Genomic DNA, 26,870 nt, shown 5'->3' with positions numbered 1-26,870 from the left:
AAACCTATTGAGAGTGTAATGTACATAACAATACATTCTGGTTAAACTCATAACTAAACCATTTAATATTTTTAACTATTAAAAGCGAGTATACATTTACGACATCACTATCAATAACATTTTATTCTTGACATCTAAAACCAATACATTAATATGACCTAGGGATGTATAATAAATTAATTTACAATCATTATATGGTACTACAAGAGTTCCGCGGTCGGAGATGACCGCATTGAAGCCGGATTTTTTATTTAAATGACAGGAAAGTACCTTTCGTGTTTTTGTCAATGCAATACTTAAATTACTGAAATATTGTTCAAAGGTCAAAATGAAATGTAAGTACTTTTCAAGGCATGAGCAAACCTTGTGTTATGTTTTGAATGCATGCATATACATGAACAACAATAACATTTAAGGTCACAAGCATACCAAAGTTATAACAATTTTAACATTGAAGGTCACAGTGACCTTGACCTTCAAATGAATGACATTGAAATGAGCAGTGGTGATCTTCTAGTACTGGCCAACCTTTATGTCAAGTTTGAAGACTCTAGGTACAAGCATACCAAAGTTATAACATGGAATAAGAACTTTAACATTTTTACCTAACAAAGTTATAAGAACTTTAACATTTTTACATTCAAGGTCACAGTGACCTTGACCTTAGAATGAATGACCTTGAAATGACCAGTGGTCATCTAAGTGTGCTTGCAAACCTTCATGTCAAGTTTGAAGACTCTATGTCCAAGCATACCAAAGTTATAACAATTTTAACATTTTAACATTTAAGGTCACAGTGACCTTGACCTTCAAATGAATGACATTGAAATGACCAGTGGTCATCTTCTAGTACTGGCCAATCTTTATTTCAAGTTTGAAGACTCTAGGTACAAGCATACCAAAGTTATAACATGAAATAAGAACTTTAACATTTTTACATTTAAGGTCACAGTGACCTTGACCTTCAAATGAATGACCTTGAAATGTCCAGTGGTTACTTACTAGTTCTGGCCAACCTTCATGTCAAGTTTCAAGACTCTAGGTCCAAGCATACCAAAGTTATAACAACTTTAACATTTTTACATTCAAGGTCACAGTGACCTTGACCTTCAAATGAATGACCTTGAAATGTCCAGTGGTTACTTACTAGTTCTGGCCAACCTTCATGTCAAGTTTCAAGACTCTAGGTCCAAGCATACCAAAGTTATAACAACTTTAACATTTTTATATTGAAGGTCACAGTGACCTTCACCTTCAAATGAATGACCTTGAAATGACCAGTGGTCATCTGTTAATCCTGGCCAACCTTCATGTCAAGTTTGAAGACTCTAGGTCCAAGCATACCAAAGTTATACCATGAAATAAGAACTTTAACATTTTTACATTCAAGGTCACAGTGACCTTGACCTTCAAATGAATGACCTTGAAATGACCAGTGGTTACTAACTAGTTATGGCCAACCTTCATGTCAAGTTTCAAGACTCTAGGTCCAAGCATACCAAAGTTATAACAACTTTAACATTTTTTATATTGAAGGTCACAGTGACCTTGACCTTCAAATGAATGACCTTGAAATGACCAGTGGTCATCTGTTAATCCTGGCCAACCTTCATGTCAAGTTTGAAGACTCTAGGTCCAAGCATACCAAAGTTATACCATGAAATAAGAACTTTAACATTTTCGAGCACGCCGCCACCCCGCCCGCCCGCCCGCCCGCCCGCCCGCCCGCCCGACAACATCAATCTATAAGCCGAGATTTTTTCGAAAAAAATCCGGCTAATAAATCAAATATTGTTTATTAGAGAAAAAAATTTAAACAGCAAGTTTCATACCCAAACCTACAGATTTGCTCATATTTGTTGTAGAACTAAAAAAAAAAAATTGAGAAAAAATTAGCACAGTAATGGAGATTTCCCAACAAATTGCATGTCTTTTGTATATAAAGAAGTTTTCTGCAGTACAGCAGAAATTTATTTGCAATTGAATCAAACTTATATTTCCTTTATTTTCTGGAATGACTTCTTCTGAACTATTATTACAGTTTTTTATTCATTTGAAAACTCAGTGAGAGGCAATTATAACGTCAGTTTAATTGGTAATTTGAACATTTGATGTATAGATTAAAAATCTACTAGCACAGCATTTAAATATGTCATTCAGTAATAAATCCTGAATGGCCCACAAGGTAATGGGTTAGATTTTCGCACAAAAATGACTCCAGAATTCCAATACCAGCAAAGGCAACAAAAAATATTCAATTAATTTTTATGATTTTGTAAATATCTTAGATTAAAAACCAAAACAAAAATCGTTTTAAAAATACGTGCCTGTATTTCCCTAGTCAATGCAAAACTGAACCTAATTAGCCTAAAGGCATGAACATTACCAACAATATGTTTCTTTTCAATAAACCATGAATAAATAATACAGCAGATAATAGCGTTAATCAGTTAATAGGCTATATGTTGGAAAGAAAACTAAAAAATGCATTAGTTTTATTAATAAGATAAAGACTGATAATTGTATATCCAAAATGGGTGTTAACCAAATGTGAAATACCACATCATATTAATACACAACATACATGTAATTGAACATGAATTTCTGTTAAGTGTTTTGAGATTTCCCCTTATGCTGTAAACACCATACAGAAATACATTTACATGATGAGTCTTCCAAAACACCTATAGACAGTACTCTCCTCTGACAATAGGATGCAATTAATGTCACATCATTATAAATTCATGCCACTACATGTCTGCCAAAAACAAAGTTTATTACGGGCCTTACTGTTTTAAGTTCGCTAATATAGTTTTAAAAACAGGTTGTTTGTTAAATTTATTTGTTGAGGTGATAAGAAATTATGAATTTCTTATTGTTTACAGTGGCTGCTCCGAAGATAATGACAGTAGCAATGAATAATGATTACAATAATAAGCACAATCATCATCAGCTTCACTAACATCATCTTCACTATAATAATTATCTTCATCCTCCTTATCATAATCATTTCTATGTCCCTGAAGGAGGGCATATAGTGATTGCACTGTCCGTCTGTCTGTCCGTCTGTCTTTCCGTCACACTTTGCGTTTAGGTTTCGAAAGATGCTCATAACTTCTATGTCGCTTCAGATGTAACCTTCATATTTGGTATGCATGTGTATATTGGCAAGGCCTTTCCATACACACACAAATTTTGACCCCTATGACTTTGACCATAAACTTAGGGTCCGTGTTTAGGTTTCAAAATCTGCGTTTAGGTTTCGAAAATTACTCATAATCTATCAAAGCGTTTTTCGGGGGCATATGTTATCCTATGGAAAGAGCACTTGTTTCATTACATAATACAAGCAATTTCCATTTTTTTAAATTTAGTGTTTGCTGTAAATATGCAAATACTTAAATAAATATTGCATAACTAGCAATTTGTCAGGACAAAGACTAAGATGACCCTTCTATATTAAATCGGTCAAAGAAACGAGTGTTGATGGCTCACAAGTGTGAACAGTTACCCGTAATTCAGCATGTTTGTACCAGTCTTATGTAACTGTTCATACACATTGCATGCAATCACATGATTTATGGGGGCGCATAAAAACAAGCTCTCCATCCCTGACTTACAATGCCATGTACAGACCATGTATTAAGTGCATTATATTGCGGAGCAGAAGTAAACAGATTCAAGAATTTTTCAAGTGTTGCTTAAGCAAGTGTAAGAGTACTTGAAGATTTCATGGCTCATGATTTGTTTGTTGGTAAATTGGCTGACTACACAATAGAAGTGCTTGTTTTATTCTAAACTTTACTAAACAGAATAATATTTTTTTTGTTTTATTTCTATTTATTTTCATTGAGTACCCACCATAATATAATATACTTTTCTGTTTCCTTTGGGATGTTTATGTTTCTCTTTCTGAATTCATGAATGTGAGTATTAGTAGAAGAAGTAGAAATGTAGTAATATTTTTCTCTTTTGTGGGACAATATATTCAACATATGTTAAGATACCATTTAAGTGTTTGTGTGTCATATGAATAGATATTATTGCAGGATATTAAAGGGGCCTTTTCAAAGATTTAGGCATGTATTGAAGTTTGTCATCAAATGCTTTATATTGATAAATGTAAACATTGGATCTTAAAAGCTCCAGTAAAAAATCAAGAATACAATTAAAAAAAGAAAAAAAAGTAACACTCAACAGGGCTCAAACCACTGACCCCTGCAGTCCTGGAGTAAAAATAATATAACGACAACAACAGAACTCTCCAAATTACATATAATCAATGGTTTTGCATTGCAACGCTTTATAATTTTCAGGTTTTTAAATCGTCAAAAGATGAATATAGTGGCTATTTTAAAGCATGGTAAATGTTCAGTAATACTGTTAAGTGTTTCATCACAAATATCATAACTAAAACGAACATTTGCAAATCTGAAACAACTTTTTTAAATTTTTTCAATTTACCAAAACATGAAAAGGCCTCTTTAAAATGGAATATATTGAGCCACAAAAAATAAAAATGAGCATTTTGTTTCTCGTTAATTCTATGTTACCATACCACATCTGGCGTTGACATTTTGGCTATTGCTATAAGAAACACTGATTTTGTATGCGTTAACTTTATTACTACATGTTTTAGCTCAGTTTTTAAGCAACGTTACCCAGTTTTGAACTCAGCTGAGATTTTGTCAGTACAGACATTCTGACCTTTTTAACGTTTTACTAACATAGCCTAGTTTTATACCAAACGTGACCCACTCTCAAAGTAGGCTAAGATATCATAGGGACAAATGTTATGACCAAGTTTCATCCATATTTGGCCTCTAAAGTGTTCAAAAGCTAATTCTTGAATTTGACCCTGTGACCTTATTTTTAGCTCGGCTGTGTTCGGAGAAAACACAAGGTATTGTCATAGCCAGCTCGTTGTGTTGTCTGCCATCAGCCGTCCCCCAGCGTCATGCTAAAACTTTGGCATTTTGCTCTAAAATCAAAGTGCTTCAACCTACAACTTTGAAACTTCATCTATAGATGCGCCTTAATGGGTTCTACATGCCACACTCATTTTTGGGTCACTAGGTCAAAGGTAAAGGTCACTGTGACCTAAAAAAAACAACAACAAAAAAACTGACAAGCTTTCATTTATTAAAAAATGCACCAGCAGCCGAGCATTGGCACCCGTTATGCAGTGCTCTTGTTTTCCCATATGACCAAGTTTTTTAAATCAGCCAAGATTTGATAGGGGGAAATATTCTGACCAAGTTCCATAAAGATTGAACAATAAATGTGATCTCTAGAGTGCTCACAAGCTTTTTCTTAAATTTGACCTGGTAGGCAATAAACCTGGCCTCTAGAGTATTCACAAGAGCAAATGTTGATGAAAGAGACGACAGACAAAGGAAAATGACAACAACTTACCTTGAGTATGTTGTGCGCAGGTGAGCTTATAAACATTAAAACTGTCATAATTTGGAGGAACTTTTGTATCTGTGCAGTTACAATAAAGACATTTAATGAAGCTTCTTTATAAAGCCAAAGGGCATTCATTACATGTAAAAGAATATTAAGACGGGTTTGAGCAATCAAATACGCAGCAATTTAAAAAGTCCCTTAATTCCAAATTTGAAGATTTTAAGAAGCAAATTTTCCAAAGTTCATGTTGTTGTTTATTGCAATAATTTTGACTATTTGGCTTGGTACTTTTACCAATATGGCAAAATAACATTAATGAGGAGATATGGTTTCTAAATCAAGCCCTCAAAATGCATTTCCTGTTGGACTGTTAATAATTGGTACACAACTATTTACCTGCCATTAACACCTTTCTGTTACCCAGTAACAAGTCACCTAAATAGTTAGGCCATGTTTACTTTCTCCCCATCAAACCAACCCAACCCAGCCATCTGTGTTTTATCAATAAATCAACACTGCCATCAGTCAAAACCAACACTGTGGGGACAAATGAAATGAAAGAGATCAGAAGTCAGTTGCAACATTTATCAGTTGCAAACATTTCACAAAATATTGGCAATACAGCACGATCAGAAGTATAAAAGGTCCAAACAGAATGTCTTCATCAAATATTGTAATCGTGTCCTCTCTTTATGGTGCTATTATCATACAAACAGAAATAGCACAGATTAAATTGACCATAGTAAAAAAACACTTAGCAGGTGATCAATTCAACATGTTACCAGCCCATTAGCATAACAAAATGTTAGGCTAAGGTAGGTATCATTTGTAAAGTTTTACTGGAAAAAAAATACAAATTCCTATTAAGTAAGCAGCTTAAATGCTATAATGAATAAACAAGAAGTTCTTTAAGCTGCGATAGTTGAATTGTAGCTCGCATGCATATTTGGGGTAGATATGTTCATTACATATTTCAAAAGATTGTCAAAACAATGTCTAAAGACAGTAAACACCACATCATTGCAAATGATTAACAGTTCTCTTACCACAATTTTAATAAGTTTTAATTTGGAACTCAACAAAATTCACCTTGGTCACTGACAATCTACCAATATATTATGTCCATCATCGAATAATTGTCTTAAACTGTGTCTTAATCAATTTAATAATTGAACAAATAAGAACAGTCTAATAAATTTCAAGGTTGAGCATGAAACAACTTAGCTAAAGAAACTTCAGCGTACAGTTTATATAGTATTGACAGACCTGTACTATAAAGTCGCGCCAGTCAAAATTCATAACAAGCGACATTTAAAGTTATGGTAGCCAGAACTAGAAACAACTGTATCCTAAATAGAACTGTTCTGCAGATACAGCAGTTCTGTGCTTACCTATAGTAAATGAATACTACATCAATTGTAAATAACAGCACATGGCTTCATATTCCCTGAAATTGACTTCATATACTTGCAAAACTAGTATAAAACAAAAGGAGAAATGTATAATGTATATTTATCTTCTGGTAAATTGAATTAAAAAAAAAAGGCATTTTGATTGGTCAATGTATTTGAGACTATAAGTTTTAAATTCAAATCTGCATATATGCATGTTGGGAATGCTCACCTTGCACATTCATATTCCGCATCTGATCAGTAACAGGGTCGGCCATGTTTTCCAGCTGTCAATCACAATAAGCCCTCACAGACAAAAAACACTATAATTAACGGCCTCACACTAATAGCTCCAGAAAATTCCTTATCTCTGATGTATACACACACTTATCGTTCCACTGTATCTCATATACATCAACTCATCACAAACTTCACTTTTCTGTTTATCAAGTATTCCATCTGTCAGGCTTGATTTGTAGTTACTGTCAGAATTGGAAACTTTGGTCTGCTAGCCTGCTCTGTCTGAAAATACAAGTCAGAAAATCACAGAAAATAGTAACAGTTGCAGAGAAATGCCTGATGTATGGTTGGCTTTAACCTCACTGTTTGTACCAGGGGTTGACTCAAAGTGCTCTGTAATTGAGGATTCTATTTGATCTAAGCAACGAAGCTTGTCAGAGTGATGAAGGGGGGGATGATAACAACTATTTAATGGGCAACCGGGCATTAATATGGTAACACCAGGTCATATAAATCAAATTTATTGGTGTAGTAAACACAGTCTGTATCTTAAAATACTGTGCGTATTTCAGTATATATGGCTTCATGTTTCAGGATATTTTATTCAAATAGATACAACAAAAATTGATTGACAAATTAGCGTATTTAACCCATTTATGCCTAGCGTCTAGAAAAAAGGACTTTGCAAACAGCGTAGACCCAGATGAGACGCCGCATTATGCGGCGTCTCATCAGGTGTGCGCTGTTTGCTTAAAGGAATTTCTATTAGAAATATTCTAAATATAGAAATAAATATACTAGACATCCCTAATTTTGTAAATAAATTGATCCAATTTAGAAGGATGGGAGAGTCCATTAAGCATAAATGGGTAAAATTCAAAGAAAACTGCTTTTAAAATACATGTTTTTCGATTTGGGATAATTTAAACAATTTTGATCACAAATAATCAGTTGGCAATAAATGTGGTAACTTGTGAACTTATTTAAATTATTAATCACAAAATGTGCTTATATTATAAACATCATTGTCTTAAGTTAAAGAGATTAACTCACTTTCCAAAACACCAATGGAAACAGCACACTACAAATAAAACTAAAATGATATTTATTAAGACAAATGTACATATGCACAAAACATGAAAGGTTGTCTTTCTTCTAAAACTAAATTACTATCAACAGAAAAAGCTGCACCACCAACAACACAAGACTCTTTCTTAGCAGATAATCTACCAGTAGCCTTAAGTTCAGTTCACCATCCAGAAGTTCACATATGCCTTATGAAGTAAAGCTGTATATAATGGCACCCTTGTGTATCACAAATATAGAAACCAGCACAAGCAAAAGCACTTTTAATAAAATAATAACACACACCAAAGACATCTATGGGTATTGCTTCCAAAGTTCTTCCAGACCTAATCAATATCAATGTCAGCAGTACACATGGTACAATTGTAATATGAGACATTGGGGACATCAATTGTAACTGGAAATTATTTGGCCAACAAACCATTTGCTGTCTTGCAAAGATCGTTTGACCTCTTGCAAGTATTTGCTGTGCCTGAGCATTTTAAATTGTTAACAATAATTGCATGATTCAAGTTTCACTGAGAAAAATGGTTTTCACAGATTGTAAACGCAGGCAAGCAGGTGACAGCATGATGGATAGTGGCCATACTACTTCAATAAGTTTTTACAAACATGTGTACCAGTCTTGAACTGCTTAAGTATTGTCCATTTGTCAGTTGCCAACTTTCCGGTAGTGGAATGACTAATGAAATTTCTATTGGAACATAGTATTTTACCAATTGAATCATTAATTGGTCAGGCCATCACTTCCAAGTCCATAATTTTATTGAATTCACAGTTTGCCACATATCTGACAAGGTTAATGATTTATAAACAGATAATGGCACACGAAACTGGCCAAAATTAACAGTCTCATTGCTTACAACATGTATGTACATCTGTAAACTTATGATATGGGTACACATCAGACATGACCACCTGTACACCTCTGGCATGGCTGCCTGTCTACACAAGCTGCAAGCTAAGTCATAAATGGCATAGCCATGTAATGGCATTAAACGAAGCATGTGAGGCAGCATCACAGAATATAGAAGAGAATCCTTAGGAATTTAACAACCAGCAAACACATGTCGAATGAGCTGTAAAACAATCCACAACATTCCCAGCAATTGTTCATACATGCGTTGCTAACAGAACTAAAGCTTGTCATTTAAGTGAGGAATCTTAGCGCTGTAAATAAGAAGTAGCAAGTTGCGATATCACCTGTTACAAATTCCTAATGAAAAGGTGACAAAACTTAAGCTTAAGCAATTTTGTCTCCCCCCCCCCTGCCCCTGCCCCCCCCCCCTTTTATATAAACTTACCAAGGAGACAAAATTATTAATATTATCCAAAATGAAGTGGTCTTAGATGGATTGTAACCCACTATCACAATACTCTGAATACTACACTACTATTGAATGTTAATGATGATCCTTATGGGTAGTCAGCCAGTGTATGATTAATTATGTATACATTTGTGTACAGCATGCCAGCCTCTACCCTAGGGCAGACACTTTAATGTAATAAACTTACGCTTAATGAGGGGCCTCGGAGGCAATTTTCAACATTTCAGTGTCACATTGAAGCAATGTGCATGCATTTCATGAGTTTAGAAACACTCTTTTTACATAAATGACATGAAGAATAATCTTACATCAATTCGATCAGGAAATGTTCCTTTTTACATAAATTACATGAGGTACAAAGTTACATAATTTTGATCAGCCAAGAGCTTTAAAATGGTCACAAGTATTTTGAGAATCGAATATCGGTGCAGATGATAATCATACTCAGAACGACTCTCCATAAATGCAAAACAGATATTGCACTGGGGTGCTAACAGAGTTTCAAACTTGCAAATGTTACAAATGTATTTTTGCCTTGTTGCCTATAGTTTTTATGATCTCTACATCTGTATGTAGTTGAAAAACTAATAATAATTTTGACCATAAGAAACTTTGGAGTTTTTTTCTCAACAAGCCATTTATTTGGCATGTCCACATTTTGTTGATCACATTTCTTTATATCTAATGGGAACAAAACCACCAGGATGACAAACTAGTAACAGCAACCTGATATCAATTTTGTTTGTGATTCTTTGAGGCTTTATTTCTTTATAGTCCTTTTGATGGATAGTGTACTTTATGGGGAACAAAACAGGGATGGCTCCAATATTTTCAGTTGGGGGGGGGGGGGGGGGCAATAAATCAACAAGTTACAGTCAAGAGGGTCTTTTTAAGCATTAAATATTAAATCTTGGCTGGTGCGGTGGTCGAGTGGTAACACTCTGGTCTACCATTCCAGAGGTCCCCGGTTTAATTCCCGGCCTCATGGGCACTGGAAATTTCAGAAATGCTTCAAGTGTTTCCCACCCTACTATAGATGTACTGGTATGAAACCCAGGTAATTCTCGCGTGTATCGGTGCTATACACTGCGCACGTAACAGAACCAAGGGATCTATTCGCAAAGAGCTAGGGTATCGCTCCCAGATTCCTTGTATTCGCTTGCTGTCTCTTCAGCAAAAACCAAAGGACCCCATTGGAAATAAGTGCTTGCACTTTCATGGGTTATCCTTGACTACAAGGTCAAAGAAATTCACATCTTTAATTATTTCATTCACATCTAATTTATCATCACTATGGACAAACACAAATGGCAAGCAAATGTTAAAACATTAAACCACTGAAATAGTACAGGTTCATTGTTCTCCTGAGTGGGTTCTTAATAAACCTCAAAGATAAGTTGGCCCCTTTTACACCCAACTACCTAACAGCCCTTCCTAGCGAACCAATCAGTTCTGAAACCAATTGATATGTAATCAGTATCTTCAGAAAACCTTCTTCCCAGATTCTTAACGTTTATCCACATGAGCAGATCATGCATGATGCACAATGCTAGCAGAAAAAGTCCTGGTCGATGTAGAATGTACATTGTAATAAATATGACTCAGGAATACACTGGAACTTGTCTGAAAGGAATCTAACAAAAAAAATTGACGATCGTCAGACCAAAACTCTTCCACTCTTAGTTTTCCTGTAGCTTTTTGCTGTCATTTGGCAATCTAAAGGTTCTACTCTTGATGGATGAAACATTAATAACTGTGCAAGAGACTTTAGGAAGATGCAAAGTAAATTGTTACAGGTTCCATAACAGTTTCAAGTATTGCAGATTTTTCCAAACATTCGGCTACTCTAAAAGTTTCAAAATTTGGATGCTTAAGTTTCTTTGATTTCGACAAGGCACTAAAGATACACGAAGGTTGCAGAATGGTTCAAAATCAGACAATGAAAGGTCAGGAATAAACATCCTGAAACATTCAGGAGCCTAGTGGAAGGCACGTTTGAAAGGCTTTATTAAGTCAAGCATGTTTTTTTTTGCATTTAAACAATAGTTGTTAAGTGGTCTAGGAGTGTTGTATTTATAACTTAAGTATTTTTCAATGTTCCATACAAGTGAAGGAAGGGAGCATATGTTTCCAGCATGCGAAAAATGTGCTACTCTTTCTCCCACCAGACCCTGGTAGCGCTATAACTGATTTCTGTACCCAAAGTATCATTATTATATAACGTTTGCTATAAAAGTTTGAGAGTGCAGCACCCGAATAAAAAATCAGCATGTAATTGAATTTTTTGTTTTATAAATGCTCATATACCAGTATGTATGGCCCTGAAAGTTTGGGAGGGGCGGGCACAAGTTGCCAAACTGCCTAGATCCGCTAGTGGAAACCCCCATTATATATCAGATAAATGCCTCAAACTGTTGTGAACAAACAGTGTTTTATATGCAAAACTCCAAGATGAATACAAAGATGCTTAATGAAGCATGCAACAGGTGGTGTTGTATCTGACCTGGATTAGTGAAAGGCAACAGAAAAGGATTAAATACAACCCTGTTAATAACAGGTCAAAGATAACCAAAAAAAATTTAGATTCACATAGTTCTCAAAGGAAATATCATTATATACATGTATGCCTCTGGTACAAGTAACCATAGACTTTTGTTTAAATACCTTTTAGACTGTTTGAATTTTTTGTTACACAAATCAAATATTGAATGAATTAATACTCATGGTAATTAATATGTTTTAATAGTTGATATATATATTTTGTAAACAATTTTCACAGCCCACATTTTAATGTTCGTGATAAACATTATGTTTTTGTTCATGAAAAGACTAAAAAAAACTATAATTTAAGTTAAAACTGAAAATACAATGCCATGCTTTAGGTATTTATCACATGTGAGGTAGCCCATCACAAATTCATAAGCTGTTTTAAAATAATGAAAACCATATGATGAATAGCAGTTTCACCTGAGTTACCTCCCCGGCGAAATGTTGTTCACGATTTCATGAACACTTCAAGCCAATCAAGAACTGTTCATGAACGGTTCTGAAAAAGTTCCTGAGCTTGGTTCATGAACTTTTGGACATGAACTGTTCTTAAGACATGTTCATGAACTGTTTATGAATTATTGTTGAACATTTCAAAGTTCATGAACAGTTCTTCATCTAACCATAAATACTTAGTGATGAACATTTCATGCACAAGTATTTCTAATGACTTTTCTGAGACACACTTTAAGGATCCATCATGAATAATTCATGAATTCCTTTGTGCTAGATGTTTCATACATATTTTTGAAAGTAATATTGAAATGTCTAGCATACAAATCTTGTAGATTTGTGAAACCTGTGAAGTTAGTATGAATATGCATAGTACTTTCACCACTGTAAGTTAGAGTTCTTGACCTGTTCTAGAGAATTTTAAGAACATTTGTACAAGAACTGTTCAAGAACTGCCTTCAGGAACACTTCAATAACTTTTTAAGGACCTTTCCTGTTCTTGAATTATTCTTAAACTATTCTTGAACACTTTAAGAACTTTTTTGAACAACATGTTTCCTTCTGATGTTCTTAAACAGGTCTACACAATGTTTTTGAACGTATGATGGACTTTTTAAGAATCCAATATGTTCTTAAAAGGATCTGTCATTGTTCTTGGAAGACTTAAAAGACAAGTTTAAGAACGTTTTAAGGACATCTTATTTCAATAACAGTTTAAGATGATATCAAGAACTCAATGTACATTGCATTGCTGTTTTTACAAAGAAAGAATATTGTGTGCACAGGAAGTTGAAACGGAAGGCACATGGTTTATGTTATATTTGAAAATGTAAGTCTTTAATAAATTACCGGCTGAACTGATCAGCCATTGGTTCCATTTCAAGTTCTTTGGCACTGTAAGTGTAACCATTTCAGGGAAACCATTGATTAGTAAATGATTCTTGAACTGAAAATGAGACTATTCATAATCTTTTCAATACATGAATTATTCATGAACATATAGTGCAAAGTTGTATTATGAAATTTCAAGAGTATTATCAAACCACTTGTATCTCAGTTATTAGTGTTATATTTAAATTATTGTTATATGTTGATATCAATATGTTAAGTGCTAATACAAGACTTGTTTCTTCTTACCCTGACCTGTTTGTTGATCTTTGGTAACACTTATGATAACCTTTGCATAAATTGACAAATTCTTGTTCATGAATAGTTCATGAACACTTCATGCCACCTCAGTTCATGAACTCTTGAAGAACTATGGTTCATGAACTATTCACTTACAGTTCGTGAACAGAAAATGAGCCATTGAAAAATAGAAGGAAAATGTTCATGAACTGTTCGTGAACAGCAAAACCCTGAATAATTTTTCAAGAATTGTGTTGTTCATGAACTGTTCAAGAACACTTAATGCCATTGATGTTCATGAATAGTTCATGAACATTTCATGCCATACTGGTTCAAGAATAGTTCATGAACACTTCATGCCACACGGGTTCAAGAATAGTTCATGAACACTTCATGCCATAAGGGTTCAAGAATAGTTCATGAACACTTCATGCCATTAGGTTTCAAGAATATTTCATGAACACTTCATGCCATTAGTGTTCATGAACAGTTCATGAACTAAAATTTCAAGAATTTTTCACAGACGTGGCTCATTTTCTGTTCACGAACTATTCGTGAACAATTCATGAACTCAGTTCACGAACAGTTCATGAACTGTTCACGAATTATTCGTGAACTGCAGAACAACATTTCGCAGGGGCTGAGCTGGACAGGTGTCAGTGAACATTCATTGACCAAGCTCCACTGATTGGGGCGAGGTTGCAAAGCAGTAACATCCAATTATAATATTGTTAATCACTACAGTATAGAATGATCCTACCCTGAGTACAGTAGTTGTGCTTCTAATCATCCAGCAGTGAAAATTGTAGCATTAATCACTGCTGTCAGAAAACAATTGATTAATTAGTGGTGAATGATTATGATTAATCCCTAATATTAATCTCAGCTGTATTACAATTATGCAACCAGGAATATTTATGTAACAGAACAAATAACTAGTGACACTACAACATGCAATCATTCACATTTTGGTAAACTTGTAACAAGAAGGCTTCAAAACTTAATATTAATCACACAGCTGAGATTTTAACAAAAAAACAACAAACCATATTGAGGTTAATCCACTAGTTCAGCTGCCTAGACATTCAAACAAATGCTTTTCTCTCACAGTAAACAACCAGACTCACAGCATAACACAATGCACAGAGATTAAATGAGATTAAGCAGTTACATACCATCCATTTTCATCTATGCTCAAGTCAAAAAGATAACAAACAGTTATGGTAAACTGATATAGAACAAAATGCGTGACACACTTTGACAAATCAATGACTTCAGGAAGGTCCTTAGACAATAAAAGAGTCGTATTTCATTTCTCAACGGCAAGCAGAACTATCACTTACACGGCCTCTGCCCACCAAAAGGCCACCAACAAATTACTGTTTTAGTTTTCCACTCATTTGGGCACAGCACTGATAGGATAGGGTGGTTCAAAATCTTTGTGACGTAATGCCATCTGCTTAGTCAAAAGTGTATAAAATTAGTCTTTTGAAATTAGTGAAATCATGAACAATAACAGTGTATTGATCAGTAAGGTTATTTAGTGCTCATTTAAATTGTGTCTATTAAAATGTATATTTACTTCAATTAAAATAAGTATTGTGTTTATATATAGGTTATATTGTTGTTCTAAATATTGTTTTGTTTCATTTAAATTTCTTGAATGCGAACAAATTCAAAGAAGTTTGCAATACATGTGCCAATTTTTTTTTCTGATTATAATATTTTACAACAAAAGCTAATTTTTTTCACAAATATACCCCTAACAATAATGTTTTTTCAGGTAATGATTTGACAAAATTGATATCTCTTACATAACCGTTGACATTTATATTCTTCCTTCAGTTAAATATGGACTTGAAATACAATTGTACAGCCATTATGATGGGACCAGACATTTTTTTCATAGTCAAGCAACTGTTGAGGTCTTGCCATAAAAAACAAAAACAGCATCATTCGTAGCATCCCATCATATTGTTATATTGCAATGATCAAAGCATCATTATGTTCAGATTAACTGATTCTATTTTGATTGCGAGAGAAATTACTCTGACAAATACTGGAAAAATTCAGTCAAGTTAAATTTAAAACAAGAGGGCCAAGATGGCCCAAGTTCGCTCACCTGAGAGGAGTCGGTTCATTCAATCTTTACCAAACGTCAAACTTGACCTAGATATTGTCCAGACAAACATCCTGGTCAAGTTTCATCATTATTGAACCAAAACTCTGGCATATGGAGTGATTTTGTTTTTGTAAGATTTGACCTGGTGACCTATATTTTGAGTTGACCCCCCTTACCAAACATCAAACTTTGCTTGCAAAAATAAATATTATGACCAAATTCATAAAATCTGAAACAAAATTGTGACCTCTAGAGTGTTTACAAGGATTTTGTATAATATAATGAAAATTTGGACAATCTAAAGGCAATAATTAGGGCATAAATTATGTGATATACATAAAACCAATCTTTTCACCAAGTTTCATGATGATTGGGCAAAAAATGTGACTTCTAGAGTGTTCACAAGCTTTTTTACTATATAAATATGAGAAAACTGCCCCCCCCCCCCGGCAGCCATGTTATTCAACTGACCGGAACCATTTTCAAACTCAACTCTCATATCAAGGAAACAAATGTTTTGACCAAATTTCATGGAAATTGGGCCAAAAATGTGACTTCTAGAGTGTTCACATGTTTTCACTATATACATATAGAGAAAAATGCCCCGCCCACTGGCGGCCATGTTTATCACCGATCTGGACTATTTTCGAACTCGTCCGAGATATCAATGAAACCAATGTTTTGACCAACTTTCATGATGATTGGGCAAAAATTGTGACTTCTAGAGTATTTACAAGGTTTCTCTATAGCCAAATAAGGAAAACTGACCCCCCCGCCTGGCAGCCATGTTATTCAACTGACCGGAACCATTTTCGAACTCAACTCTCATATCATGGAAACAAATGTTTTGACCAAATTTCATGAAAATTGGGCCCAAAATGTGACTTTTAGAGTGTTCACATGTTTTCACTATATACATATAGAGAAAAATGCCCCCCTCCCCCCCCCCCCCACTGGCGGCCATGTTTTTTCACCGATCTTGACCATTTTCGAACTTGTCCGAGATATCAATAAAACCAATGTTTTGTCCAACTTTCATGATGATTGGGCAAAAATTGTGACTTCTAGAGTGTTTACAAGGTTTCTCTATAGCCAAATAGGGAAAACTGCCCTCCCCCACGGCAGCCATGTTATTCAACTGACCGGAACTATTTTCGAACTCAACTCTCATATCAAGGAAACAAATGTTCTGACCAAATTTCATGGAAATTGGGCCAAAAATGTGACTTCTAGAGTGTTCACATGTTTTCACTATATACATATAGAGAAAAATGCCCTGCCCACTGGCGGCCATGTTTTTTCACTGATCGATCTGGACCATTTTCAAACTTGTCCAAGATATCAATAAAACCAATGTTTTGACCAACTTTCATGGTGATTGGGCAAAAATTGTGACTTCTAGAGTTTTTACAAGGTTTCTTTTTCTAAAACCATTTTTGAACTCAACTCTCATATCAAGGAAACAAATGTTCTGACCTAATTTCATGAAAATTGGGCCAAAAATGTGAATTCTAGAGTGTTCACATGTTTTCACTATAAATATATAGAGAAAAATGCCCCGCCCACTGGCGGCCATGTTTTTTCACCGATCTGGACCATTTTCGAACTCGTCCGAGATATCAATAAAACCAATGTTTTGACCAACTTTCATGATGATTGGGAAAAATTGTGACTTCTAGAGTGTTAACAAGGTTTCTCTAAAGCCAAATAAGGAAAACTGCCCCCCCCCACTGGCGGCCATATTTTTCAACGGACCGGAACCACTTTTGAACTCAACCAACATATCATTAAGACAAACATTTTGACAAAGTTACATGAAGATTGGGCATGAAATGTGACTTCTACAGTGTTTACATGTTTTTTTTTTTTTTTGACCTATTGACCTAGTTTTTGACCCGGCACGACCCAGTTTTGAACTCGACCGAGATTTTATTGGGACAAAGCTTCTGACCAAGTTTCATGAAGATCGGACAATAAATGTGGCCTCTAGAGTGTTTATGAACAAATGTGGACGGACGGACGACGGACGGATGGACAGACGAACGACGGACAAAGACCGGTCACAAAAGCTCACCTGAGCAATCAGGTGAGCTAATAAAAAGTTTTTAAAAAATTATGACACTCATAATTTCTCCAATTATTTCACAGAAACCCAAAGTCAATAGCTGACTAAAAAATGCTTAGCTTGTTGTGACTATGTTTTCTGTGTTCTCTAAGAACAAAATATTTATGATCAATAAAACCTATTTAGACAGGAAACTGGAAAGATGTTTTTTTAGTTCCACTACAAAACCAGTCTTTATACATGTCCCCCTGCTGAGGCTTCATTAACATTCATAGACCTGTTCTAAATATTTCCAGAACCATTCTAAGAGGCCATTAAAGAGCCTTAATCAAGAATTAGGCATGTTTTAATTTGTTTGTTAAATAAATTTAACACTGGAACTATAATATAATCAAGCTTGAGTTAAGAATAAGAAAATAACTTCTGAAAGAAAAGGTTTAGTAAGCTCCACCAGATTTGAACCAAGGTCCCTTAAATTAAATGACTACCAGCCCAACCTCTTATATCTAGACAGGTATATTGTCTCAAGCATTTACTACTTTATATTAGCAATCCACATGTTTTCACAAAATTTAAATAGACAGCAGAATTATTATTTATTTTTTTGCATTTGTAATGATTTGAAATTTAATCTGTTTCAAATTAGGATTATATCTCTAACAGAAATATATTTGAGTAATTAGGTTATATTAACTAAATGATTTTCTCCATTTTTTCTTTTATTTTCAAATCTTTGACAAAAAAGTTGGGAAATTGTCATATTATCATGTCAAGCTATAAACAATTCCTGTATATATATATATCGCGAAACATTGGAACATGAAAATAAAAATATTTGCTGGAACTTTGTCTAATATGTGTAAACTGCACACATCAACAAAACAAACAATAATGTTCAAAAAACAACATATTCTATAGTAATTAACATATCTAAAGTATTGTTTAATATACAAATAAGTCATATTTAGTAGTTGTTGTTTTTTTAATAAATTGTTTGCTGTATACATTCCTAGAAACTAAATCCACGTATAGTACCATAAAAATAACACAGAGACCTTTTCTAACATTAACCCTTTCAGTGCTGGAACCGAATTTTGAAGGCCTTTGCAAACACTTTTGATCCAGATGAGACGCCACAGAATGTGGCGTCTCATCAGGATCCAAACTGTTTGCTATTCTGATAGTATTCTTTGAAAAAAAAACGAAGAAAATGCTAATTTTATAAATTCAGCAGACGACATCTTAGCAGACGACAAATTACCCAGCATGCAAAGGGTTAAAACAAATTTCCAGTAACTGTTTTGGCAAGCCCCCAAACCATAATAAACATATCCATCTGCTTCTATTAGAAATGTTTATTTTGTGAAAAAGTGACATCTATGTGCAATATAAACCCTATTTGAATGATCTATTAGTGACTTGTGTTATTATGTATCACAAAGAGATGCAATGAAGAATACCCAAATCCTCAATACTGATTCATACTTTTAAAACAATTGACAAGGGTAAGAATCCTTTTATTATTAAACTCATACACCTCTTTTTTTGAAAATGTCCTTTGTTTTTTTGTGGTGTGTAACAATGACATCATATGCCAAAAAACAGTTATTGGTTGGTAAGATAATACCGGGGATCCAAAATACTTAAAACAACTTAGTACCATTTTTTTTTCAGTTCACTTGTTTTTCACTGATAGATAAAACCTGTATTTTGTTAATATTTTAAAAAGGTATAAATAATATAATGAAACTGTTGTAATAACTTGATACAACAATCACTCAATTGTTTTTAAATGATTGACCTTTTACAAAAAAAGCAATCTGATAGTAAATGTACATATTTATATTCCATTTCACAAATTGTTAAATCTTCTCCAATGAGCCCGTACAGAACCACTCAAATTATAGGTATAATCACATTTTTGTATAATAACATCTTCATTAAATATATAATCTTAAATGACTAGCCCTGTATGTAACTAATCATGCAAAGAATAAAGGTAATTGTTCCTGACTGCTTACTCTGTATCCTAAGAGTGCAGCTAACAGTTTAACAGTTACGCCCATACTTGACAATAGTGGAACCTAAATAATTTTGATGCATACTCAAACTTTCTATAAAATTTACAGTTAAACAATATTGCTATAAAATAAGTCCAACAAACATTTTGCGCCACACTCTAGGAAAACAAGGCTTAATGCATGTGAATGAAGTGTCGACTTAGGACCCAGACGCTAATATCAGGGATTACACTTTAAGCTTAGAATGGAATATGGTTGCCCAAAGAGTCGTCCGTGATTGTGTGGATGACACTGTATGTCCATTCGCGTTTTTCTACAATGCCGCTCATTTATATCCAAGCTTTCTCGAAAGAATTGTCAGTAAAATCTCCTAGTTAATTTTGTCCCATGACTGAGCACTATTCTTACACAAAATGGAAACCGATACCACAATAAAATCAATATTCCCAGACCCAACAGTCTACATGCTTGATGCCCACCAAACAAAAAATGACAAAAAGCACCTGCAGGGTACAACATCTGAACTACTTACAGATTAAGTACTTGTTATTCCACAATAAAATTCATAAAGCATTAAATCTCCAAATGTAATGGGTCCAAAGGTTTTGTAATGAGTTTTACAGACACTCCACCCTCTGAGTCAGACAATCTAAATAATCAGACATCTTGTTTCTGAATTATTGTATGGAAACTATGAGTTTGTGGTCCATAGAGCTGGCTACAGCATCAGACTATTGGATTTTCCAGTCTCAGGCAACAGACAGCTGCAGAAATGTGATGAGGGACTTGGTGGAAATATTGAACAATTCATGATCAATAATAACTTAGGATATAGGGCAATAGCTTTCTAGTCATCTATCTAGGACACAAGAGGATCCAGGTGGTCGCATCCTGCATGCACCCCCCCTGACCCCTTTAAATTTCGGGGCCATTCATATAAGATCAGTAAAAAACAACTTAGTGCTTGCAGGTATGGAAGGGTAAACAAGAAAGTGTATGTTGGTTGCCTGCTGTTAGCATTAATTTATATGCCTAATTCTTAACAATAAGAATACTACAGTCATATATACAACAGTCCTAGACTATGTTATGATTCTTATTTCACTCCAAAGAAACCAACATACTTTACTATTTAAGGCCTAGCACTAGGCTGCCAAATATTTCATGATAGCTAATAAGGCAAAATACATTTTATTTTCATAAAAACACCTGAAAATGGTTATTAGAGAGAAAATTTCCATGTCCAAGGCTCATAACTTTACCAATAAGCAATTGACTGGAACAACACTGCTGATGAATGTCAAACAATAAGCAATTGACTGGAACAACACTGCTGATGGATGTCAAACAATACAATCTATATGTCTCACCAGTTATTATAAATAGTTAACCAGTGTATGTGTTGGGAAGGGGCAATACTTATATACTCTGTTTGTCATTAAATTTTGGTCAACTTTTCTTATGTGTGCTTTAAATCAGACCTGATGCCCCAGCTAGTTCAACCTGCTTTGATGAACGACCAAGAAAGCTGGATATGTCATAAGTTGAGACATGCTTGGCTTTGCGTCCTAACAACAGTGTTATTTCTCCATGTTTGTAATTTGATTTGACTGGTCTTAACATGTAGATATGAACAAGATTGAACAATTTTTGTCCAGGTGTGTTGAATTTTCCAGTAAATATACATGTTATACTTGACAATGAAGACATTGATCTCAAGTGAGGTCTCAATCAAATGTCTTTATGAATGAAGTTTCTTTAATATTTTACAAATTCATTTCCTTAGTTCTACAAAATTTCACTTTTATTAACACCTAAGTATTCAATGCCATGCAGGCCTTTGTATATAAGATGTGATCACTTATCAATACAACAAAATTCATCCTCAAGTTCTTTAGTTAAAAAAAAAATTTTTTTTTTAAATACTTTAAAGCTCAATCAACCCATATGCATTCTCAAGCTCAAGCAATTTCTCCTTATATTGTTCCTCCATATATGGTTTATTTACCATCTTTCATACTGTTGGTTTTTAGTTGAAAGCATTTTCTTCTTTGGGCAGGCCCGTACCCAGGCCATGGGCCCAGGGGCCCGGGCCCCCCCCAGCTGGCTGTCAAACTATGATTTTTTTTAATAATCGGCCCACTGCAATTTTTTCTCGCGTGAAAGGGTCCATAGTACACTTTCCCTCAAAACAAAAGAGCAGCTATGTTTTATTGTCCCTGATAAACAAGGGGGTTAACGCTCGCCAATCGAGATAAGCCTCTCGGCAAAGTTTTCTTATCGCCTTGTACACACATCCCCGATCAGTCCCCCATTGTGATCATGAATGCTTCATCTATCGATGGTTGATGTAACATGTATTTTGATGCGTGCAGCGAATGGAAGCAACTGCTACAGGAGGTCCCAATATATACTTTTTGCATTGAGAATAGGGCCCTGAATTTGAACCGGAACAAAAACACTGACAACGGTATTAAAAGTAAGTATTTATAATTTTTGAAAGGAAATCACTGAAAAAGACTATGATGAGATAGTTAACATGTTTGTTTAAAAGAAAAACAGATTCATAAATTTGCCGAGCAACAGATAGAATTTGGCAGAATTCAGTATTTAAAATAATTGAGTACCGAGAATAGAGTAATATCAACTTATTAATGGCTCATTCGTAAAAAAATGAAAATTGAAACAACAAATCGATCTCATTATATAAGTTAACCTGATCCAGTGTAGAAAAATATTGTATAATTAAATTATCTCTTTCCTTGAATTTGTTTGAAAACAGTAAAATATGTTAAATTGATTATTTAAGACTTTCATTATTTCCCCCCAAAATTAGGCGTTTCGCGCATTTTTTTCCCCTCAAAAATGGCAAGGTCTTTCCCAAAACCTTAGATTTAAAAAAACCTGTGACGTTATTGATTTGTGAAAAAAAATGGTGGAAGCAATACGAGAGTTGATGTGGATAATCGTCAGTTTAAACCTGTAAGTTTCGGAAATCTAAAGCTTTTAATATTGTTGTGAATTCACACCAATGTTTAAAGCTTAAGACTTCCAAAATGTGATGATTTACTTGTTATATTCCATTAATTAATATCACAAAATACGTTTTTTATAAGCATTAAAATTCACCTTGCAAAGTGCCAAATAAAAAAAGTATATATATAGGGAGGGAGGACCCCTCCCAAACCCTCCCTGGTTGGGCCCCCCCCAGTAAAAAAATCCTGGGTACGGCCCTGTTAGGTGGTATCTGTGATATTTACCTCATGTAACCCATATGCTGTCCCAAACTATAAGGTGTCTTCAAATGAGATCTCATTATGTGTTATGATCTTTTTCAGCAGAAAATTTTAACTAGGTTTTCAACAAAGATGAAAAGCCTGGTTATAATATTTGATTGGTTTACAGTCAATAATTTGTTAGTTTTTATTTACCTAATGTATTGAAACTAAGGCTTTGGCATGATTGCATGAAGACCTAACTAAGAAACTTGGGATTGTATCTTAGGATTATCTGGTAAATGTCACTGTTACATAAAATAGAAAAACAGTTTTCACTTAATACCATCAATATTTCACTCAAATGCTGTGTGTGTATTGCACATGCATTCTTGGTTTGTAATTGCCTTTAGGCAATAACTTAAGTTTTGCATTAATGAATTTTGATAAAACTTTGGATACAGACAGCTGGCAAGAAGCCCTAGCTTGGGATTGTTTTTTGGGAGTAGTCCTGTCAAGGTTTATGTCACTTTTTGTGAAATGGGAACATGGTTTAAATTCAATAACTTGAATTTGGAGAGACCTATTCCACTTAATTTTGCGAGCACGTAGAGGACATGCATACCTAGTGTGTTATTGCATTTTAATGCATTCAAGTGAAGGTCACTGTTACTCAAAATTGAAAACATATTTAAAGCTCAATAACTCCAGTTTGGATGGAGGTGTTGTGCTTACATTGTGTGTCTAGGTAGCTTATATCCATACATAAAACTAGATTGCCTTTGAGGCAAGTCTGATTAAGGTGAATGGTCACTGGTACTCAAATTAAAAAAAAAGGTTTCTGCTCATTTACTAGAATTTTAATTGCGGCATTGTTTTGACATTGTGCGTTTTGGTAGCTTACATTAGGTCATGCCATTTCTTAGTAACAGTGACATTGACCGTGACCCAACCTGTCTTATATACAACTCCCATCAGGGCCTCACCATATTGAAGGTACTTTAGTTTGAAGTTTAATTTTCATTTGTGCCAAATAAATAACATTTATGATATTAAAAAGAATTGCAGTTGATTTCATCTTTGGAGAGCCATATTGTTACTCTCAATAAAATACCTATGAGAGTATACAGGCGGATTCAAATATTATAATTACTGTTATTTAATGATAACAATTATGTGATAGCATCTCTACATTTGTCTAAGTCTTAAATAACCATTAAAAGTTAGTAACCTAACTTATATTTTAAACTTGAAACGCGAATTAAAGATCGACAACTACCATTGTATATTGTTTATCTTCAGTAAAGGTTGTTTCCCTTTTATTACCAACAGTTGAAGCGTCACGCTCTGGTTGTCTGGTTAGCGCCCTCCTTTCTCTGGAGCATATGAGTTGTGTGGGGGTTTCCTCCGGCTACTCCGGCTTCCAATAGTGTTCAATTAATATTCCTTACATTATTACATTGAAATTGCCCCTGTTCATAAATGTACAGTGAGGAAAAATCATCAAACTGTATTGGAATCGGAAAGCAATTCTACGATAATGATAACACGGATGTGCAATTTCGAAAACGAGACATTACGACTACGAGAACACGACAGACGATAACGCAACACGACCGTATGATAACGATAATGCGTTATAACACGAAATTATATCTCATTATCATCATCGATATGCCGTGGTATCGTGATCGTACTGTAGAGTATCGACTTAAAAAATCCATGCATAGGCGGTTGCCCTGAGTGATTGCTTTGCCATTACAAATGCATGTTGCTTAATGTAAATGACATTTGCATGTTGCTTAATGACATATTACAACTGCGTACTGGTATATGAAAAAAAATGCTTATTGCATTGTGCTATCCTTTAAAAACACACTGAACGTTCCGTGCGCATTTGTGCTTCATCACTTAGTGGAACATACTAGTAGCTTTATTGCTTTTGTCGTTACTTTATAAATGTAAATCAAATGTAAATCAATTATTTGGCGATTGATTGAACGCGCATCTATTAAGTATCATGTTTATTTATTTCTCATCGCTTTACAGTTTGTACTTTACAACTTTCCTTTAGTAAATACACAAAAAGGACACGTACAATTTAACAAGACGATGGCAATACGTATTGACCATGTTGCAATACACGAAGAAACATGAAGTTAATCAAAAGCGACACGAAAATTTGTACAATTTAATTCATATTAATTGGAGAACACGAAATATCGGCCATATTTAACGCCAAGCTATGTGTTATCTATTAAACCACGGACTATTTTTGGGGCGATTGCCTTCTGCAATTCGCCCCATAGGTAACATAATATACGTATACCGAAGAATGTAGTCCGTAACTGCATTTAACCACTTTGCATTCAGATTCTGCATTCGCAAACAAAATAGCTCCGATGAGCGCGTTCCATCCGTGACAACGTCTTTTCACTGTGGCATTAGCACATGAATAAAAATTGAATCTACATGATGTATAGAAACCTTATGACAACGTTTGTCTTCACGAAATCTCAGATACATATAACACTAAGTTAGAGTAAAAACCTAGATCACCAGTTCAAATAATAATAATCAAAATTGTATTTACAAACGTTTCGCAGTTATGAATTGGCACGTGCGACAATGCCTTGTTTTAAAAAGCAGCATTTACAATAGCTAAATCATATATTATGTTGACAGTCTGTCATCCTTCCTTAGTTCTATTTGTTTTATTCAACAAAGGTGATTCGTTGGCATCACGGTGATTAGTGTTTTTACGACCACGAAATTTGAGCATAATCGCCCCACCAGTACTTTCAGTACTTTCAGTACTTTGATTATCTTAAAGCCCATGTTTTGCGAGTCATTAAAACGCCAGAAACAGTTAAGGTTTGTGTGCAAAAGAAAATCAATGTATGGTTAATACGTTTGCCTGTTAGTAGTTTTGTCCGTCCGTCTTTGCCTTTCAGTAAAAAAGCACGTAAAATAGTTGTCAAATTGAAATCGCCAAGTGATATATTTTTGCCATTGTGCAGTTAAATGACTTTTACGATGTATTAATAATGAACATTGACATGTTAACTGCATTAGTTGTGACGTTTTTTTTCGCTAACTGTCGAGCCATATTTTGCATATACATATGTATTGTCCGTATTGTATACATTGTATACTATGATTTAAATAAAGAGCTTTTCTATTCTTTTGTGTTTAATGTTTGTTGTATTTTAAGTTGTTTTGCCATTCCAAACGTATTTATAACAGCATTGGTACGTTTAGAGATCGTAAGAAACACTCGTGAGTGGATTTTCATGCAACATTACCTTAAAAGGAAATGTGCACAATTCCCATTAACTTCTATTTTAATGCCGATTTATGGAGTTTTACAACATTTAGGTTATGAATCTTTTCAGATACCATTTTTTTGTGTGATAAACAAAGCAGTTTTACGCACATCAGAAATTTTGATAATCGAGTCGAGTCGAAAATAGTTTGTATTTAACAATATGCAGTCGTAAATCATGTTAGTACGTTGTACACTATAACCAGGCAATCATTATTCAGGAGAAAATAAAGTGTTGTCCGTATAAAATGTATTACTCGGTCAGACAAAACATGATCACACATAAGCTAAAAACTAAAATGAAACGTAATACGTGCCGCAAAATTTAATTCGCAAACGCAATCAACTGCATGGTACATATAAGCAAGTTGTTTATAAAACAGTAGAGTCTTTTGCTGTTGTTTTCGTGCATTTTATGTGTTTTTTTCGACGTAGCTGTATAACCCATGTTTTTACCTTATAGGAACCTTTTCACAGATTTAAGCATGTATTGAAGTTAGTCATTAAATGCTTAAAATTGATAAATGTAACCATTAGAAC

General features: G+C 34.3%; 1 protein-coding gene across 5 annotated transcripts in view; it reads right to left on the bottom strand.

Annotated features, from left to right (window-relative positions):
- The window catches only part of LOC127859329 (microtubule-associated protein 4-like), an 87,488-nt gene extending 67,021 nt beyond the window's left edge, over window positions 1–20,467 (bottom strand). For 2 of the 5 annotated variants that reach the window (XM_052396664.1, XM_052396668.1), the window contains exons 1-2: window positions 14,758–14,952; window positions 7,033–7,322 (exon numbers count right to left, since the gene is read on the bottom strand). In XM_052396664.1, the coding sequence (XP_052252624.1) occupies window positions 7,033–7,078 (46 nt within the window). In that variant the 5' untranslated portion in view covers window positions 7,079–7,322; window positions 14,758–14,952. Of the gene's footprint in view, window positions 1–7,032; window positions 7,323–8,093; window positions 8,123–14,628; window positions 14,953–20,322 lie in introns of those variants that run through there. The other 3 variants (XM_052396666.1, XM_052396665.1, XM_052396667.1) reach the window with 3 other exon arrangements.
- Between the last annotated feature and the right edge of the window lie 6,403 nt (window positions 20,468–26,870).

Source organism: Dreissena polymorpha, chromosome 15 (assembly GCF_020536995.1).
Source record: "Dreissena polymorpha isolate Duluth1 chromosome 15, UMN_Dpol_1.0, whole genome shotgun sequence".
In the NCBI taxonomy this organism is placed as follows: domain Eukaryota; kingdom Metazoa; phylum Mollusca; class Bivalvia; order Myida; family Dreissenidae; genus Dreissena; species Dreissena polymorpha.
This window is presented reverse-complemented; position numbering and strand designations above follow the sequence as displayed.